At 50.3% G+C, this 19,951-nt stretch overlaps 1 protein-coding gene across 7 annotated transcripts in view; it reads right to left on the bottom strand.

Moving 5' to 3' along the window:
- Nucleotides 1-16,796, bottom strand: part of LOC133507085 (plexin-A2-like) — a 98,753-nt gene extending 81,957 nt beyond the window's left edge. For 6 of the 7 annotated variants that reach the window (XR_009796741.1, XR_009796742.1, XM_061831702.1 and 3 more), the window contains exons 1-2: nucleotides 2,795-3,042; nucleotides 269-1,597 (exon numbers count right to left, since the gene is read on the bottom strand). Coding sequence is in view for 5 of the 7 variants with exons in the window: in XM_061831702.1 (XP_061687686.1) it covers nucleotides 269-1,495 (1,227 nt within the window). In the remaining 2 variants the exon portion in view is untranslated. Of the gene's footprint in view, nucleotides 1-268; nucleotides 1,598-2,794; nucleotides 3,043-16,670 lie in introns of those variants that run through there. The other variant, XM_061831703.1, reaches the window with a different exon arrangement.
- Nucleotides 16,797-19,951: the final 3,155 nt, after the last annotated feature.

The following is a 19,951-nucleotide window of genomic DNA, read 5'->3' as shown; positions in this document are numbered from 1 at the left end:
GATATCGAAAGTAAAGCAGAGGACGCAAATACCGAAAATCGCGACAAATTTGAAGCCGGTTGCAAAGGCCGGGATGGTTGGATGTCTGGGAAAGGTTTTCCTGAGTGGGTAACGTGTGGTGTGGGATGGGCTAAGTCTCCGGTTGGGAAAGAAAAATCGAAAACCTGCGTTTTATGCAAGCTATCAGGAACGTGTCACCCGCAATAAGCGAGGACTTCACTCGCTGGACCCAAATCTAGAAGGTGACGGACGGGATCAGTCCACCTACCGCCTTGGTGCACTGCACGTCCTTTCCCAGCAGCCAGTGCAGCTCCAGGTGTCCCTCCCCCTGGTAGCAAGACTGGAGCCTCTCCTTGATGCGCATGTTGACGTCCCGGATGGTGAAAACGCAAAGTGCGGAGTGGTCGGACGGGTCGTGATACTGCTTCTGACCCTTGGAGAACACGGCAAAGAGTACGTCGTCCTGGGCGCCGATGTTGAGCGTCTTGGCCAAGACCGCGCCGGCCTTGGACAGGTAGGCCGCCTGCAACAGGCGGTATTCCTCGCCCCGGTGGACGCAGCCCACAGGAAGCGACACGTACGAGTGGAACTTCTTGTCGCCTTTGCAGAGGCGGATGATGCGGGAGGTGTAGAACAGGTCGCCGGTCGAGCCCCCGGACGGCATCCCGTTCTCCGGCGTCTCCGGCTGGACGGTCATGAAGTAGACAAAATGGCCGCTGTCGAAGCCGTAGATGTAGTAGATGTCAAAATGCGGGACGAGGGCCAGGGTGTCCGAGGGGATCTTGATGAGCGACGAGACAAAGTCGGTGTGAAGCTCGTAGTCGAGCATGGCGGAGGATTCCGGGTCGCGAGGCAGCTTGCGGCTGGAGATGGTCGGGAAGTAGTCCTGCTTCCCTCCGACGGCGGTGCCGATGTACAGCGTGGCATCCTGAGCCAGCGAGGCCACCACCACCACCCCAAACATGGTCCCCGTCTGTGTGTCGCTAGACAGGTAGTGTTCTTTTTTATGAGTGGGCTCCCCGAGGATGAACAGGTCATCCAGTCTCATGAGCTTGCAGACGCCCTGGTAGAGGCTGCCGCACGCCAGGAGGCGGTTGTGGGAGTAGTCGACGAGCAGCAGCTTGTTGACGTTGTCGACGGAGGCGAGGGCCTCCGAGCAGGGCTGCACGATCAGCGGCGGGTAGCACGCCTTGTTGTCATACTCGGGCCCCGTGGCGTGCGACACCAGGAGCGTGAGGTTGGCCGACAGCTTGTATATCCGGTTGACGGCGCCGACGTAGAGGGCCCCCGTGGACTGATGCACGGCGAGGTGGTTCAGCGACCACTCCGGCCGCTCCGACCGGAAGACGTTCACCATCTGTCCCGCCGCCGTCTCCTGACTCACCAGGATGAGGGTCAGTAGCCCGAAGGCCACGGACCGCGACATGACCCTCCCGGGGCCGTGCACCTCAGCCACGCGGCAACAAGTCCATCTTTTGTGTAAGCGCATTGCCATCGCCGCGGGGCTCCGAGAAAGACGGCGCGCCGACCGACCTCCGGGGACTGCGTGTCAGCGAGGTGAAAGCCGGAGAACTTCTCCTGGAAACTTCACATTCCTCTGAAAGAGAAGAGGCAGGCGAGACGGTTCTTTTATCAACTCATTCAAAGTCCCACCTGGTTTCGTTGAAGCGCACTCAGGTTATCGTCAGCGCTTCTGCTTGTTTTCCCGCTCCGTCAGACTCAGGATGCATCAAAGAAACAAGCGTCTCCTCATATTTACAAGAGAAGGTGTCGTCTTCTCCCCGCCGTCAACCGGGGAGCTTATTAAATGCGCCACCCCGTTCAGGAGAACTACTACTCCGACAAAGCGGTCGCACGATGGAGCCGCGCCGGCCGCTCATTTAAGCGACCCAAATGTGTTCATCGTGCGTCCGTGTTTGAGGGGCCGACCCCCCCACCCCCCCCCCCCGCCCCACCGCCACCACCCTGTCATGTCGCTTAAATGGCTGAATCCAAGAGGAATTAATCATTCTCCACCGACATTCCGCAAATTAATCAGCCTCTTTCCAGGGACGGCAGGGAGTCTTCCGAGATTCCCAGCCAGGCGGCATCAACCCTCGCACTTCCCTTTTTAATTTCATTAGCATATTTTATGTAGATATCTCCGGGGGGTGCTGGCAAACAATGCCCCTCAAAGGCCGGATGAGCTCGGAGTTGTCGAACGCGCGGCTCGAGTTTTCTTATCGTACGCGGGCCTGGCGGTCTCTGCCGCGAAATGAATTCATTTGCTTTCAAACTGGTTTTCACCCCCAAACAAAGATGGATGTGGAGTGACTTCGCAGAGGGGGGATTGCGCAGAAAGTGGCTTTGCGTCCGCAGCTGCCGGCCACACCAAAGTCCATTAAAGGCCGGCGATAAAAGCGCCCACCCTGGAGGACGGGCCGTAAATTGGCAAACGTGCCGTCCCCCTAAATCTGTCGGGGTGTCGTCGTGCATCGGCGGCTGGACACCCCCGTTTTTCCTGCCGTTTTTTTTTTTTTTGACCGTTTGTTGAGCCGCTCTTGAAAATAAATGGGAGGAAATTTGTGGTTTTGGAGACCCAAATAAACTCTTCCTTGAGCATCTTGGCTCAACTAGCAGTGGAAAAAAATATTTGCTGCAATTTGGACAGAAATAGCAAATCCGCCGCTTTCAAGCAACACACCAAAGGGCTATCGTCTGAAGCTAAAAGCTAAGCAGGGCTGCAGTGTCGCAAACACGGATTAGCATGACCCAACTGCCTTGTCGCCGTAAGATTCTGATTGCCGTCACGTACTTTTCTGTTCTGTGAAGTTGTTGGCGTCGAGATTGCCGGGCGGGTATCTGCGTTTGGCGACATGTCGGCCGCCTGATAGAGCGATAGATCATTTTATTGTTCCTTGCTTGGGATGCGCAGATGTGGTGCAGTAATTCTAAAAAAAAATCATTTGCCGGCTTGGTCGTTAGGTGCTGCATCTGTCCACCGCAAAAACCAAAACAAAACAAAAAAAATAGACTAGAACGCTTGCCCGTGGAGGCAGCCAATTGGCAGAGGACAAAGAAAATATGTTGTTATATGATCTGTTCCTCTATTGTTTGTGGTCGTCGTCATAGTAACGAAAGCCATTTCCCCCTGAGCACATTGAGGGCGTACTTGAACACTTCCAGGAATTCTTTTCACGGGTAGAATGAACACTCAGTGATTTGACTCCCGACGACTCGGTGGCGCATGCTAGAAACTGAGTCGAGTTCCTTCTGTGACACGCAACAACAAATCCTGGCCTGCCGGCAGGCCGTTCTGGAGGCACCGGACTGACGCATCACAGAGAAGACGTAAAACCGTTGGTTACTTTTTACTGTTGGGCGGCACGGTGGGGCAAGCGTTCTGGAGACCGGGGTTTGGTTCCCGGCCCCGCCAGGGTGGCGTTTGCATGTTCTCCCCGGCGCTCCGGTTTCCTCCCACTTCCCAAAAATATGCGCCATTAATTGGACTCTCTAAATTGCCCCGTCGGTGTGATTGTGAGTGCGACTCTGGTCTGTCTCTTGTGCCCTGCGATTGGCTGGCAACCAGTTCAGGGTGTAATCCCGCCTCCTGCCCGATGATGGCTGCGACCCTCATATGGATAAGCAGCTCAGAAAATGGATGAATAACAGTTGTTAATTCAGGGAGCGGTCCCACACATGTGGCAGGAGCAGACTAAAATGACAAACACAAATACATAAATCCATCTATTTTCTATCGTGCTTCTCCGTATCCTCCTTATGAACGCATTTTCCTGGGGATACTTCCTGGTTTAAGTCGAGGTTAAATGAAGACGAAAACGTGAGGTTGCGGGGGTGGAGGGAGGTCACGGCACGGCGAGTTGGCCGTCAAACGGGACGTCCCGCCGGGTTGCGCGCTCGCCAAGAAGTTAGCGGATGGAGCGACACTGAGCCGGCTGGACGCCCTCCAGAAGCGCGACGGCACCTCCCGCCCATCTGTCGCGCTCGCTCTCAAGTCAGCGACCGCGTCGCTCGTTTCTCCGCCGGGCTCGCCGCCAGCGATTCCGCCGGTAATCGGCCGCCCGTGGCTAACTATCTGTAAATTCCGTTTTATACGTTACACTCGGGAGCGCAGTGGAAAATGACCCCGCTCGCTTTGTGACAAATTCCCATCTTAATGACGATTAGAAAAAAACATTTGACGGGGACAAACAACCATTCAGGACGAAAATCATTTGACTTTGGACTATTGACAATAGCATCAAATCAAGAGCCGCTCGGGGCAGACGATCTTCTGAAGCGGCTTCTTTGATTTGAACAGTGTTACTTTTTTATCTTCTTTCACTTTCTCAAGCGATCCGTAGCATTTTGCCCTCAGCGCGGCCTGCGGCCCAACTGCTGTGACTTTCAACTCTTTGTAGCGCCGGAGCGATTTGACTCGAGCAACATTCCTTCCTGCGCAAAAGTCAGCAGATTGTGCGTTTTAAGAGAGGCGCTTGTGTGCAGGAAACTGGTCCGCGACCGCCGAAAAGGCCTTTGTTGAAGTGAAAAGGTTACCAGTGGCAAAGAAACTTTCATGTGACACAGTCGGCTCTCTGACCGCATCTCGAGGGAGTCACGAACATGACTCTTGATGGGGGAAAAAAAAGCTCCTACTTTTAATTTGAAATGGATATTTTGCGGCACGGTGGATTATTTGGGGCGAAAGGCAAACAACAACATTGACTGATCCTCGGTCAAGCGCACGTGTAGACGCTGAAAAGCGTTCACGTTCCCGTTTACAGCATCACTGACTTACTTGTATGACAGCGAAGAATGTTTTAATCCATCCATGCATTCTCTTAGCTGCTTATCCTCACAAGGGTCGCGGAGAGTGCTGAAGCCTATCCCGGCTGTCAACGGGCAGGAGGCGGGGTACACCCTGAACTGGTCGCCAGCCAATTGCAAGGCACATCGAGACAAACAGCTGCACTCACAATCACACCGACGGGGCAATTGAGAGTGTCCAATTAATATTGCGTCGATCTATCTATCTATCTATCTATCTATCTATCTATCTATATCTATCTATCTATCTATCTATCTATCTATCTATCTATCTATCTATCTATCTATCTATCTATCTATCTATCTATCTATATCTATCTATCTATCGAAAAAGCAGGTTAGATTGAACCCGGGACCTCAGAACTGTGAGGCCAACGCTTTACCAACCGATGCACCGCGCCGCCATTCGTATACTCCGTCAAATGCGATTAAGTGTACGGATACTTGGGACGGTCCGTTGCTGATGTACACTCGTCAGTAGAAGCCAAGTACCCAAAAGTAAAATACTGTAAACATACATTTGGTCACTGCACAAATAATATTGTGACACCGACTTCTTAAAAGCTGGACCAGTAATGGACAGTTTACATGAAGTACGTATATCTAAAGTATGCTTGATAAGTGTTTTATTTTGCTGGGATCATGAAGTGTCGAAGACGACTTCTGGTATGGCACGGTCAAAGTTTTGTTGCATCGCGCGTGATCGTCCAAACCAGGTCTAATCATAATAATTTTAAAAAAAAGGTCAGTGCTCCAGAGATGCTAAAGCCGCCCGCATAATAATAAAAATGTGCATGAAGGCAGTTTTGAAGTGGCCTTAAACGACTTAAGCCCCCCGAGAGGTTAACTCGGTGCTCAAACCCACTGAGCATTTCGTAAACAGCAGAAGAAAAAGAAAAACGGGATAAAACGGGAAGCGCCGGTCCGGTGGTTTCATCCATTCCTCCTGGGCCGGTTCCGGTCACGTCTGAAGCGCGGGGGTCGTGCCGCTCGCCGTTTGCCGTGGATTACGGAGCCGCCCTTCGCGTCCCCCCCCCCCCCCCCCAAAATAGTCCGCCTCGCCGCTCGCGCACGCTCCAGGCCCGGACGTCTGACGCGAGGTATGCGGGGGGGGAGGACGAGCGGGCCTCACGCGTTGTGCAAACAAACCCCCCCCCCCACCGCCCACCCCGCACCTGGACGGGAACCAACCCCCCTCCAAATGCGTCTATTTGGATTGCAGCGCAGTGAACTGCTGTCGGGACTTCTGCGGCGCCATCATTCGTGGAACAGAAGGGGTCCTTTGGGCTCGTTAGCTTGACCCATCTGCCATCGGAGATGAAGCGAAAGGTTCGGGGAGGGGGGCGGGGGGCGAGGATTGTTTGTTTGCCGGTCCGCGTGCGTCACTTTGACAGCTCAGTCAAAAAATTTGATTGCAATGACGATGCGTTGTTTGTGCTTTTATTGTGCTAACGCAGCGACAGCGAGGACACGTTTTTCTTTTTCTTTAAATGAGTTCCCAGATGTGGTAAATTACGCTCTTCTTTCAAAATGTACAAAGAAGAAAGAATTACGCGATGCTAGGGCTACAGCTGGCAAATATTTTTAGAATTGAGTGCTCCACCTATTTTGTTCACTTGGGGTTCAAATCCTCACGTTCTAGCGTAGTATCTGTGACTTTGATCATCAAGTGCTCGTTTTCTTACTGTTTGTTCAGTAAATTGGATGAAAGCGCACCAGCGGATGTTTCTTTGCTTAACCACTCGCAGAGTTACGGGATTGCAATACATTAGCAGCTAGGGCTACATGAAATGAGCTGCCCTTAATACGTTACCTCGTGCTAGGCATGCTGTTTGGGATCGATCGTAGGCTTTGCACTTCATCTTCCTTGTTAAACATTAAATTGGGACATTACGTCTTCCTCCATTTCTACGCGGAGTGCTGTGTGCGACTGCAGTAACATTAGTGGGGAAATGATCCTTCCGTAGCTCTGGGGCCGACCTTTTTGTTTGTTTGTTTTGGATGGAATTATTGCAGGTTTTCCATTCAGCACTCCAGCACACTTAACATCCATTTGTGGACACCTCCTGCGCTTGCGTTTATGTTTTGTCGGGTACTAATAGAAACATTCCCGTGCACTAAAATGTTTAGATGCTCTTCATTAAATGATGAAGAAGAGTGAAAGAAACATTAAATGACAGCTGGAAAGTTACGTGGTGCTGGTTTGAAAAGGACGAGAGTGCCTTTTATTGGAGTCCCGATCAGCGGCTTTAGTGCGTTACTGAGACAAGGCGCATATTTTACATTAGAAAAATGGCACAAAAGCTATATGCATTGAGATTATTGTTGTCTTCACAATTAGCTCCCAAATTTACTTGCTAAGTGCAATCTCGGCACAAAGCTAAAATTCTGCTGTATGGCGAGTACAATCCACTAATTTCTCGAGGCACACTAGTACCAACACAACCACCCATCTTCTGTTAGCGTTAGCATCTATGGCAACGGGTTCCTGGCACGATGAAATGATCAGACAAGTTCATTCAAATAAGCTGTTTTCAAACAGGTGAGTTGTGTTACTAGTTATCATGTAGCCTTAGCTTCTGACTAGCCCTCCATCTATTTAGGCACAGAAGTTTAGAAGCAAGTTTAAAGAAGACTTTATCTTGGATTCGTTTGAGATAATGAACACCGTGGGCAGACTACGCGGTTTTATCTCTCCGAAAGGTCAGAAGCTGCAGCTCAGCCGTCACGCTTAGTCAACAACAGGAGTCATTGTCACGGGCGTCGGAGGTGATAAAATAACTTTTTTTTTTTTTTTTCCTCATTTCTCTTTGCCACTGCTGTTCCGCATGGCCTGGATTTATGAGGCCGCGCCAAGCAATAACAACACGAAAATCACGGGGGCGGAAAAGTGAGCGGACGGCAGCCATCACAACAACTTCTGTTCTGGTGATTACAAGGCGTCCGGGGCGCAAAACGGCCACTTTTCCCTCGCAACGCCGCTTGTTTGTAACTTTTCAAGACGGGTCGCCCCTGAAAAGTCTCGCCGTGTGCCAAATGATCCTCCGGCTTCTCGCTCCTCCGCCCTGGCGAGCGCGAGTGAGGCAAAGACTCATAAGTCATGATTGCTTTGATAAAGCGGCAGGCGGAGAACACTGACATTAGTCGGACCGCTGCCATCTTCTGAACGCAATTTCGGGAGCGTCGTGGCGTGTTTCGAAAGTGACACGTTATCAACATTTTCACAATTTCAAAAAGCTCTCTCTCATGTGTTTTGACAAGGATCAAGAATCAGACATGATCGTAGTTCATTTGTCGAAAAAAGATTTTCTTGACATTTCTGTCTCATGCACTTGTCTGCCCCGCCCCACGACCCATGTCCTGCTGGGCCGATGGCGCGTCGGGATTTTGTTACCATGACAACCAGTCGCAAACCAATGGGATCGACCAGCGTCTTCCGCGTGGGCCAAACGTGGAAAGAAGCGAGCACGTCCGCAGGCCCCGTTCCATCCACTCCACCGCGTCTTTGTGTGTCTTTGCGCAATTTCACTCCCGAACGTGCAAACACAAACATGGTGCAGAGACACTCGCAAAGCCCCCCCCCCCCCCCAAAAAAAAGGTGTGGCAGCTCTCCTTATCACGTCAAGGTCAAAAGGTAAACCGAGTTGCACAGATGAGGATTCACAGACAAGCGCTATTGTTGCCAGGAAAGACCCGAAGTCAGTTTTGGGGCATTTGGTGATTAGCGGGTGTGGGTGGGTGGCAGAAGCCCGTCCCGCTCATCTCAAACAAGGAGTGCCGACGCCAGACGATGCCCGTGGGAAGCAAAAGCGTTTACTGTGTTAATTTAATATGGATTCAACTACGTCGAGCGTCGTTACTTTTAATGGATGAAACGTAGTACAGTGCAGTCGCTTTCGAGACTCATTTGTGTGTAAAGTATTCTTGGGGTATTTGGACCAAAGTATATCGCGTAGTGTTCGGTTAGGGATAGGGAATGTTCTGGAATTGGTGAAAAGCTTTGGCTGTTTTCTTTTAGTGTAAATTTCAGAGTTGCCTGAGCCCGCCTGAAATGGGCCTTCCGTCACGTCTGCGTGCAGTACGGCCTGACGGGATATTTCCGTCTGGGTTTTGCCGTAAATGCTCACGCGACGGCGGTAGCCGCTGTACGACGTTGCAGACGAGCGAGCCGGGAGGCCGCCGGCCTCGACACGACTTCACTTCCAAATGAATAAATGAAGGCAATCAGCGGATCTGTTTACAATGTCGCGGAGACAGAAGTAGGTCAAACGGGCGGAGCGGAAGAACCGCACGGGCCGATAACCTTGGCGGGGCCGCGTCGGGGGAATTAGGGCGCGGAAAACGGCGTCTTTATTAGCGCTGACTTTTGGAGCGGACGTCGTATTGGATCACGGCGAGGGAGGCGGGCTTATTAGGAAGAGGAGCGCTGCGCCGTGTTTTATCGCCATGGCGGCAGCCCAGGGCCACGCTCGTGTGTGGGGCCCAGACGAGCCTCGGAGGACACAACGCGTAGCGTGAATGCTCGCGCTGCAGACACCCCCACAGGATATGTGCACTGTTGCCACACAATGAAATTCATGACATTTGGCTTCTGGTTCCTTTTCATTATATCAGCATTCTGTCTGCATTGTGGCCAGCGGGGTGTTAAATTCAGATTTAATGCAAAGCGGTGATTCAATTGTGAAATTAACAGCGTATGAAAAGACGCGTCTCTTAATCCTTATTAATTCCCGTCGTGCTAGTCTGTCCGGATGCCTCGTTCCGGTTCTTGTCTCCCCCCCCCCCCCCCGTGTCGTCAGTACCTTGTTTGTCAATCAAACGGCCCAGTGGGCACGGCTCGTATATGCAAATATTTTTCAGGAACCGAGAATTCCGCTTATAGCAACAAGTAGAAAGCCAAGTAAAGCCGACGACATGAAATTCAAAGCTAACGGCTGTTCCGTTTCACTTCCGTAAGTACATTCCTGAGGCTGATGCTGACTATGAAAAGTGGACCTTTTTGCTAGCGTAGTGTCTTAACATTTGTCGCTCGTTTTCACGACTTTTCCAAGCAACTTATATTGAAAAAATTCATGACAGCAGTCCTGCGCTATATCGCAATTTAAATACACGGTGAATTTTTCGGTTGAATACATCGGATATTCGTTCAAGGCACTGTACACGTGCAACACCTTACTTGAAGCTTGGGATTCCGGTGAAAAGTTAACTCCCAACGTACTGGCGTGATTACACGCTACGCAACTTCAAATATTCAAAAGGTGGTGAAGGATAAAAAGGAAACGTGAAACGGCTGATGGAAAATGTTGTGGCCAGAATGTGGCAATGGCTACGAAGCGATCTTTCGATTCAATTATTTTCACGAGGGTTGCGGAGGAAATCCTCGCTATCTTTGGGCAGGAGGCGGGATTACACCCTGAACAGGTTGCCAGCCAATCGCAGGGCACATTGGACAACAATCGCATTCACAATCACACCTTGGGGCAATTTAGAGTCTAGGATGTGGGAGGAAAGCGGAGTCCCCGGAGAAAAGCCACACAGGCATGCGGAGAACATGCAAAAACTCCACGTTGGGGGGGTTGAACCCTGGTTCTCAAAACTGTGAGGCCAACACTCTAACCAGTTGCTCCACCGCGCCGCTCGAAGCGAATTCTCTTGAAGAAGTTTATCATCCGGCAGGAGACTTGAGTTTCAATGCCAAACGCGCCATGACAGTAATGACCTCATCGATGGGACATACGCTGTACTTCTGCTAATCTGGAACGCACGCTCCCTCTAGTGGCAAACAAAAGAATCACTGAATTGAATGTTTAAATTTGGACCTATGTTCAGAGTGTCTTCAAAAGGATTTCAATCCAGTAGAGCACGTTTGTTAGCTACAGAGATGAAGTGCACTAAATTAGCATTTAATCTTTTCTAAATCATTTTAAGGCATGTTGTGTGCACGCGTGTGATCATCATTCGCGTCCGAACAGCATCATACCTCACACTTATGGCCGACAGCAAAGCAGATTAATCACATGGGATGCAAACAAAGCAATGGGACGTAACGAGCATCTATGCGCTCATAGCTTGGCACGCTTGGATGTGGCGCCGTGATTTTGTTTTCTTTTTCCCCTTCTCCGACAAATAAAAGCTGCGATTGCCTGTTTTCATTCCCCACCGGCGGCTTTTTATTGGTCAGCGCAGACTGCGTGAGCTTCAACAACCACCGCCCCCCCCCCCTTCCCCCACGGCACCCGCTACTACTAATCTCAACGCTAGCGCGGCATCGGATGTCTGGCGGGAGCGAGCGCTAAAATGGCACTGTGTCACGGCAAGGCGCTCGGCTCCTAATAAGCGGAGAACGCTCGAAGGGAGCCGGGGCCGAGGCGAATGCGACACGGGGGGACAATTCCGACACATCGCCACAACACGGGCGGTAAACCCCAGCCCCCCCCCCCCCCCCCCCCCCCCCCACCCCCCAACCCCCCACCCCCCAGCATCGCATGCCATTATCTGCGCCCGCATGCATTATACATGCAGATCCAGGACTGTATCTGAAATTGCCGTTAGGAAAAGATGAAGGGCACGGCTGCCAAAGTCGGATTTGGCCACGCGTGGCCCTTCTCCTCCCATCCCTCTTTCCCGGGCTCTGTCCATAAATCTCATTGTCGGTCCTCCCCGGTTAATGGTGACCTCGAGCGGGACCCTCGCGTTGCATACCGGGTGAGCGACAGGATGGAAAGTCAAAGTCACCTCCGGTTCTGTGTCCCCTTCCCCCCGATGAGGCTCTTCTATAATTCAGCACCTGAAGACCAGCACGACTGCAAAAGTTCTTTGTACTGACGGGCCCTGCCTTTGAGATTCTTCCGTCCATCCGTTTCCGATACCGCTTCTCCTTATTAGGGTCACGGGTGAACTGAACCCTGATTGCAGCTGACTTTTTGAGCAAGAGGCAGGATATACCCAGGACCAAGTGATCAGAATCAGAATCAGCTTTACTGGCCAAGTGTGCAACGGCAGTCAGTAGCGCCCTGGTACAACATTCAGAACAAAAGAAGGAAGAACAAGAGACATTCGGTTAATAAGAACGATTCCTTTCGGAGAGTCACAGATGCGCGAGATGCAGCGTCGTCTTCACTTCGAGCAGTTAAGAGTGCAGCGCGAGTCTAAGGCTGACGTACAAATTCAAGCTAGGTCGCCGCCGTAGGAGTCGAACCGCATTGAAAACCGAGGACCGACTCAAACGTGATAACCTCGCTCCGATCCGAAGACGAGCGCTACTTTGTACTTGTGTACCGACGCAAGACCCTAACAGCCATTTTTATTAGGCTCAGTTGCTCGTCAGGCTTTGAGATTCTCTACTTTTGGCCCGAGTCGACAGTCTGCTCTCGTGTTGAACAATGATACATTTCCACCCAGACTGATTCGGTTACGTGCTCGCTGGGCCGCGTTGCCTTCGCATGCATAAATCATCGGGACCTGCCGGGGGGAAATCCATTACGTTTGGCAGCGACTGCACCCCAGCGAGGAAAAATAATCAAACCCCGGCGCTGTCGCGCATCCCCGTGAAGCCGTGAAGACGCGCATATGTCCATAAATCCATAAATCCCGCGCCGCCGCCGCACGCAGGCAAAATCAAAGGCGCTATTCTGAGGAAGCCTCGGCTTGGTCCCCCCTTTGGCTTGGCGAGGAATTACGGTGCAAAGGAACAGCTGCGAACTTGACTGCCGACCAATCATTTACTGACTTACAGACAGACGGAGAACGGCAAGCAAGCGCCGCGACAGAAATAGTACCAGGATACTAATAATACTTCAGATGCTTTTTCCAACAATGCTTGTAGCGACATGATATTTCGCCAAGGAGGGGGATAGTATCACAATTTATTCCCAATGATAATGACATAATCACAGTACTAACGATACTGATCGTATCATAATAAAATCCTATGACCATGACCCCTGATGGGATCACAATACTTAATACAGGGATACTGGGAGGATCAGAATATGTTCCTAAAGATATCAATATTAGTACAATCCAAGTGATACTGACAATGTGATAATCATGATAACAACTGTACTGATACTACTTTCCCAATACAGACCTTTGCTAAGGATACTGATAGTATTTCTGTACTTCGTTCATGATAATGGTCGAGTCATGAAAGGTGGTCGAGGGTACTGATCCTATCACGATATCTTCCCAACTGTGCTGATACTTATTATGTTACAAAAAGTCTTCATACTTTACGAACGATACTGATCGTAACCTGGTATTTTTTGCCGACGTCAGTGATATCACAATACTGATGGTATTCCAATGCAAATTATCGGATACTAACGATACTAATTGTGTCACGATACTTTGTGAAGGAATTCTGGAAGAATCACAAAGCAGTACATTCCCATCGGTACTGGTGTGATTATAATACTAATGACGCAAGCAGTATCGCAATCGCTTGCAAATGATTGATGTCATCAATCTATGTTATTGGATAGGACCAGCGACGGCGGTGACTTCCTGCCTCCTGCAGATCGCGAGGCCACGAAGAATCCGCCCCTCCCAAAGCGGTTTTTTTAGCGCTTAATCCTCACGGCAAACGCCACCGCGGCGGCCACTCGTCCCGAGGCTGTGCAAATACGAGCATCAACCCGGATTATCTCCCCCGACTGTCGCTCTGGTCCGCTCGGCCGGCCCAACCCGGATTGTCGCTTAATTCCCCTGCCGGACTCGCGTCTCCTCTCTTAATTCTCTCAAGTAGTGCTGAGAAATGTTGTGAAGTTGAAGATTCTGAACAAGAGTCCCGCCAGGGAAACCAAAGAAAAGAAGGTGTCGGGAATGATCGACATTTGCTGGACCCGCTTGCTCAAATCCCATCTGGTGTTGACGCCGGTCTTCTGGGATTGGCCACTGACGGGGAAAGCGACTATCTCCCGTGTTAGCGCACGTTCAAACTTCTCCAGGAGAGGCTTTCCTGTTGTTTTCATACCGTGACCCGAGCAAAGTCTTGTGGGCTTTTGTGGTCGTATTGATCCGCGAACTAGCCGTCGTGTATTTCAACCGAACGCGATGCGCTCCGAAGCGAAGCTAAACGGTGAAGTTGGCGTCTTTCTGGACAAAGAAGTTTCTGTGTAGTTGTATGAAATACAAACTTTTATAGATGCCGGTCGGCTCGGCATGCTTTCTAATTGGAATCATGCGAAGACAATGAAGAAAACTTGTCTTATTCACAGGGTCACTTTTATTTAGCCGCCGACAAGGCGGTCTTTGGAACGTTTCCTTGAGTTCAGGAAGATGAAAACTTGTAAATCTTTGAATCTAATTTAAAAAAAAAAAAAAAAAAGCTGCTTCTGCTCTCTCGCAGGCATCACAAAAACAAGAGAGAGGTAAGCTGCACTTACAGGGGGACATATTCGGGCAAATTTGCGTCTTTTCCGATGTGAAATTAATAGACCAAGTAAATCTTTAATCTGCCTATTTGTGAAACTTGAGCCGTTCGGAGTTATGACAAATGGTGACATAATACAAGCCGCCGCGGAACATTTTTCCATGATCAGACAGGCTCAGTAAAGATCCGGTGTCACTTTCAAGTAACGTCACGACTACATTGTGAGAAACATTACGATTCAGAGCCACGAGCACGCAGAAACGTCCACATCCCGCACAAGTGAGATGCCAAACCTAAAAGGTAAGCAGAGCTGCATTGAGTTTTGTCAGATATGCAGATTCGCATTAGCGTGCTATACGCGGTACCTACTTAATTGTTAGATGAAGTAGTCGGACAGACTCTGTTGAGGATGAAGTTCTACATCCGCAAGAGTTGGGAGGTGGGGGGGGGTCGGGGGCTAAATACCTCTCCTTTGAAGAGTGAATTTAAAAAAAAAAAAAAAAAAAAGGAATTTAGAAATGTTAGGTGTTTGTTATAATTTCCACGTGGCCAAAGATGACGTTCGCCTTCAGTTCTATGACTAAAATGACTTTTAAGGTTAAGGTTTTAAGGTAAGTCCGGCTAAATTCTCGTGAGAACTCCGCAACGGCGGATTAAAAGCGGCTGCAGTCCGTCATTCGGCAGGTCTCAAGCGTCAACGGGGGCCACAGGAGAGCAGGAAGTGCAAAACGGGGTTATGGCGATTGTCATTGTTGTGACGCGATCGCCCAACGGTGCCTCTGCGGCGGTCGATGCAAATCAGTCAACGGATGGAATTCATTTCCGTGCAGTTGTATGAAAAGCTCTCGCAAAGTCGCCGCCGCCAATATTTGCATTCCTTTACGTTCCCAAAACATGACTTTTGAATTAAAGACTTGGGTTTGAACGTCGGGTTGCTCGTCGCGCCGTATGAAGTTGAAACATTCGCCGGGGGATGAACTCTAGGAGTGCGAATCAAAAGAAAAGGAGATTACCCAACTGTGCCACCGTCCCGACACCCCAGAGGAGCCGCTTCAGGAATTAGCCAGGTTACTTTGCTCTCTTTTGTTGTGTTTGCCGTTTTGTTGCTTGTTTGCCCGAACGATCCGGATGGCGTGTTAGCCGTCGACGCGCCGCCAGAGCGCACCGCTGGCGACTGGCGTCTGCCAGGTGAGCCGCACGTTTTACGCACGCCTCTCGTTTGTCACCGCCTCGCCCACAAATTGATTTTGGCATTGTTAAACAACAAAGTGTGCATGTGATGCTCAGGTAGGATGGGTGGTCCATTCGGGGGTGGCCATCCTCACGTTCCACGATAACATCGGTGTCAGGTGGAGCCTGGTTTGGCCCGCGGAGTTAACTCGGCGCTTGTTAGCTCAGGCTAGTGGCTAACCGTTAGCCACTCGGGGTGTTACCCCCCCCGTCTATGAATGTGCTCATGACATGCTTTTGCCGTTGCTGTTTTTCAATCACGCGATTGGAAGGCTAAACTCGGGGTTTATGCATACTGATAATCGGCCCTAATTTGAGGATTTTTGCGTTCTTCTAATCAAAGGCAGGAAGGCAAGGCCCCCTGAATATGTGATTATCTTGGGTGATTATCCTGTGGTCTGATTTTTTTTTGTTCCCCCTTCCTGCCGACGATTGCAAATGTTAAACCTGTCCACTATTTACGATCGCAGTCGCTTATAACGCTCGGCTAAACCACGGATTCCGTGATCGTGACATGAAACGGAGCGATGGCTATGTTCGCCCTGTCCCAGAATAAATATGGCACGATCCGATCATCCTCGTGTAGCACGTTATAATTTGTGCTATTGAAGTAAGCAGGCTACACAAATCTTCTTCTTTTCCTTTCGGTTTGTCCCATTCGGGGTCGCCACAGTGTGTAATCTTTGTCCATCTCGTGCATCTTCCTGTCTAACCCCAAATGTCCTCATGTCCTCCCTCACGACGTCCATCCACCTTTTCTTTTCTTTGGTCTTCCTCTGCCTCACTCTCTTCCCTGGTAGCTCCATCCTTACCACCGTCCTACCAATTTCCTCCCTCTCTCACCTCTGGACACGACCGAACCATCGAAGTCTGCTCTCTCGATCGAACTTTGTCTCCAGAACATCCAACTTTGGTCGTCCCCCCCTCTAATGAGCTCATTTCAAATCCTATCCAACTTGTTCACTCCAAGCGACAACCTCAGCATCTTCATTTCTGCTACCTCCAGTTCTGCTTCCTGTTGTCTCTTCAGCGCCACCGTCTCTAATCCGTCCATCATGGCCGGTTTTCTAAACTTTGCCCTTCATCCTAGCGGAGACTTTTCTGTCACATAAAACACCAGACGCCTTCTGCCAACTCCTCCACCCCGCTCGGACCCGTTTCTTCACTTCCTTGCCACACTTTCAAGTGGGCTACACAAATACACGGAAAGAAATACCGTTGCAAACGTAAATATAAACCACGTTCAGTAAGGTACACTCACAAACGTTGGCCGAGCCGCTCCTCTGTCTTCTTCTTTGTGTTTTGGACGCCCCGTGGCTCTGCGCTGCCTCCCTCACGTCAGTTTTAGGACTACGACAGACTTGTTACGCGTGAATGTAGACTAAAATCCCCAAGCTCAAACCAGCAAAATATGACAAAGCAGTTGTATTGCCTTTAAGACAATTTAATCACACACACACACACACACACACACACAACAACACAACACAAAAATAAAACAATCAACACAGAATAGAAGTTCAAAGACCGAGTAGCTGAGCCAAGCTATGAATCGTCACCAGAGTTGAACAACCAGGCGAATGTCCAAGAATGAAAGGCAGGATGCAGTGTGACGTGTACTTGTCTACTTGTCCAAAAAGTGGTGGTAAGAAGTTCTGTTGACGGTCCTTCTCAGTCTTCTTATATAGGCACCTCTCGGAACGTTCCAGAATTCCACATCACAAAAGAACCGCATCATGGTAACGTAAAAGTATGAAAGGAAAATAAAAACGCACACATAGCAGACTATAATAATCGGGGTTGTCGGTGACAGTACGTTGGTCGTCTCGCGTACACCACGTACGATAACAGCAGTAAGACGCAAGTTTTTTTTTTTCCGTCATGGTGTGCGGCCTCTCTGACATTGTCAAAATGAATGGATGTGTTCGAAATGGGCTTTTTCCTTTTCCACTCCAAATTTTTTCAAACAAAAGTGCTCCTTTCTGCCGTCACAATGGAAGCCTTCCCCTCTGCCCCAGAATGAGAAACGCTCCCAATCCCGCGTGTTAAAAACGTCCGCCTGCGTCCGTACTTTTCCGCGCTTTTCTTCACAGGTCAATCTCCTGCATTGTGCGTTATGAAATTAGGCAGGCGTACTTAATGTTACGCTAATACGTCGACACTCTTCCCGGCCCTCCCCGGGCTTGGAGCCTCCCAACGGTCGTTTTTAATCAGCCTCTCGGTGGGGGAGGTGTGGATGCTCCGGGGGGGGGAGGGGGTAACAGGCGGGGGTCTCGGGCACGAGTGCAGTCGCGGTAGTCGCCGCCGTGCGCTCACACGCCATGTAATTGTGTTACCTACACTAATTCACTGGATGCACTGATGCACTCGCCTGTGCCGCTGACCCATATCAAGGCGACCCCCCCCCCCCCCACCACGCCTCTTGTATTTGAACGCCTCCTGCATCATTGCCACTGATTGGTGCTACCTCGCTATTGGTTTTGGATCTCGCCCTCTCTTAATGGGCAGCGCCGACGGCGCCTTCGCCCAGATTGACACGGACAGATGTTCTCAAGGACTTCAACCCCCCCCCCACCCCCACCCCCATAAGTCGTTTCGTGTCACCTCCAGGGGCCAAGACGACAAAATAACAAACTCTCGCCGGGAGGCCGTGTGCTCGCAATGACTTTAAAAAAAAAAAAAAAAATGGAACGAATGCTTCGTTTGACCGTTTATGCTTTGGTGTTTGTTTATTGATTGTACTTTATATGCGCGGCCATTCTTTTCAGTCGTTTTTCCCGTTTGAATTCAATACCACTGGTGGAGCCGGGAAAAGAAATTATATCGTGTATGTCAAGTGACATAGTTGCACGGGCTGGATCGAGTCTACAAGGGACAAAATTCAGACGTCTTGCTCGTGAGTAGGAAATGCATCGTGCTCGTGTGAAGAGAAAAAAGACGCGTGAGACTAGATATCGCCAGATCTTGGAAATGGGCAAAGAACTCGTAAAAATTGACTTTTTTCATCTTGCTTTTCCACCTCGTCATAAAAATATGACAGGCTGTAACCTCATCCATTCATTTTTCTGAGCTGCTCATCCTCACGAGGGTCGCGGGGAGCACTGGAGCCTATCCCAGAAGTCATTCGGCAGCAGGGTGGGGTACACCCTGAACTGGTCGCCAGCCAATCGCAGGGCACATTGAGACAAAGTGTCGCGCTCACAATCACACCGACGGGCCAATTTAGAGTGTCCGATTCATGTTGGATCTTTTTGGGATGTGGGAGGAAACCGGAGTGCCCACCCGGGGAAAACCCACGCAGGCACGGGGAGAACATGCAAACTCCATACAGGGAGGGCTGGAATTGAACGCTTGTCCTCAGAACTGTGAGGCAGATGCTCTAAACAGTTGCATCACCGTGCCGCCATACTTAATTTTTGTTTTACAAAACATGAATTATCACATTAAATTCCTTTTTTTTTTAAGTATGACCTTTTTTTGTTGTTAACGTTACAACCTCCTTCTTTTCAAATTTATGAAATGCAAAATTCTGTTATAAATTACAATTTACAGCAGCGTGCACATGGAAGTGGATATCTTGATTTTGGGCCAAATGTTGATGAAAAAAAACTAAAAATCTATTTTATGTCACTTGAAATGTACATGAAATAACTTCTGGGAGGAAAGAAAAAAAAAAAAAACAAGAAGCGTAATTGGGCAAGTACTTGGACCTGCAGCATAAAATCCATCCCAAGACGCCTGCGCCGCACAGCGCTGATCCCAGATCCCAGATCCCAGATCCCAGATCCCATTCACATTTCTGCTCATTGGAATTCTAAAATTAGAAGGCGACTGATAAAAGTGCTGCGGCGGGGAAAGACGGCTGAGGTCCAAAGCTCGCCTCCTCTCCTCTTCGGCAGAGGCGCGAGCCCCTCTGGGGGGTGGGGTGGGGTGGGGTGGGGGGGTTCCGAGAGGAAAAAGAATAGAAGCGGCTCCAACTGGCCGGTCCAGATAAGGCCGACCCACGAGAGGGACCGCTCGCAGGAAGAGAGAGGAGTTGAAAAAGGGATGCAAATCCCCTCGAAATGCACACGCGGACGTGCACCGCTTGCCGCTGTACTGTGCAGTTATTCATATCCGTCCCGGCGCTCCCAGTGGGTCTACCCCTCAGGCACGTCGGTGATTAATCAATGCACATATTGGGAGCTCGGGAGGGGGTGGGGTGGGGTGGGGTGGGGGGGTCCCCAGACAGCAAAGAATCCGCACATTCCCCAAACCAAGCCGCTGAACATCAACCCAGACTACTTGTCTCATGACCAAACTTACATTTAAAAAAAAAAACTTCCTCCAAACGCGAGCACTCACCTTGAAAGAAGACCTGGACTCGCGGATGGGGACTTCCGGTCAAGTCAGCGCGCGTGCGTGCGTGCGTGGCTTTTACGCTCAGCGGCGGCGTGCATCCTCTCTTCCTTCGAGTGACCCTCCCGCCGAGCTGCTGCTGTGGCATCGATCATGTTCCCCCCCAAGCCAACATTAGATCCCACTCTCTCTCTCTCTCTCTCT

The sequence above is a fragment of the Syngnathoides biaculeatus genome, chromosome 10, assembly GCF_019802595.1.
Source record: "Syngnathoides biaculeatus isolate LvHL_M chromosome 10, ASM1980259v1, whole genome shotgun sequence".
In the NCBI taxonomy this organism is placed as follows: domain Eukaryota; kingdom Metazoa; phylum Chordata; class Actinopteri; order Syngnathiformes; family Syngnathidae; genus Syngnathoides; species Syngnathoides biaculeatus.
The sequence above is the reverse complement of the archived record's forward strand: the minus strand, read 5'-3'. Positions and strand labels throughout refer to the sequence as shown.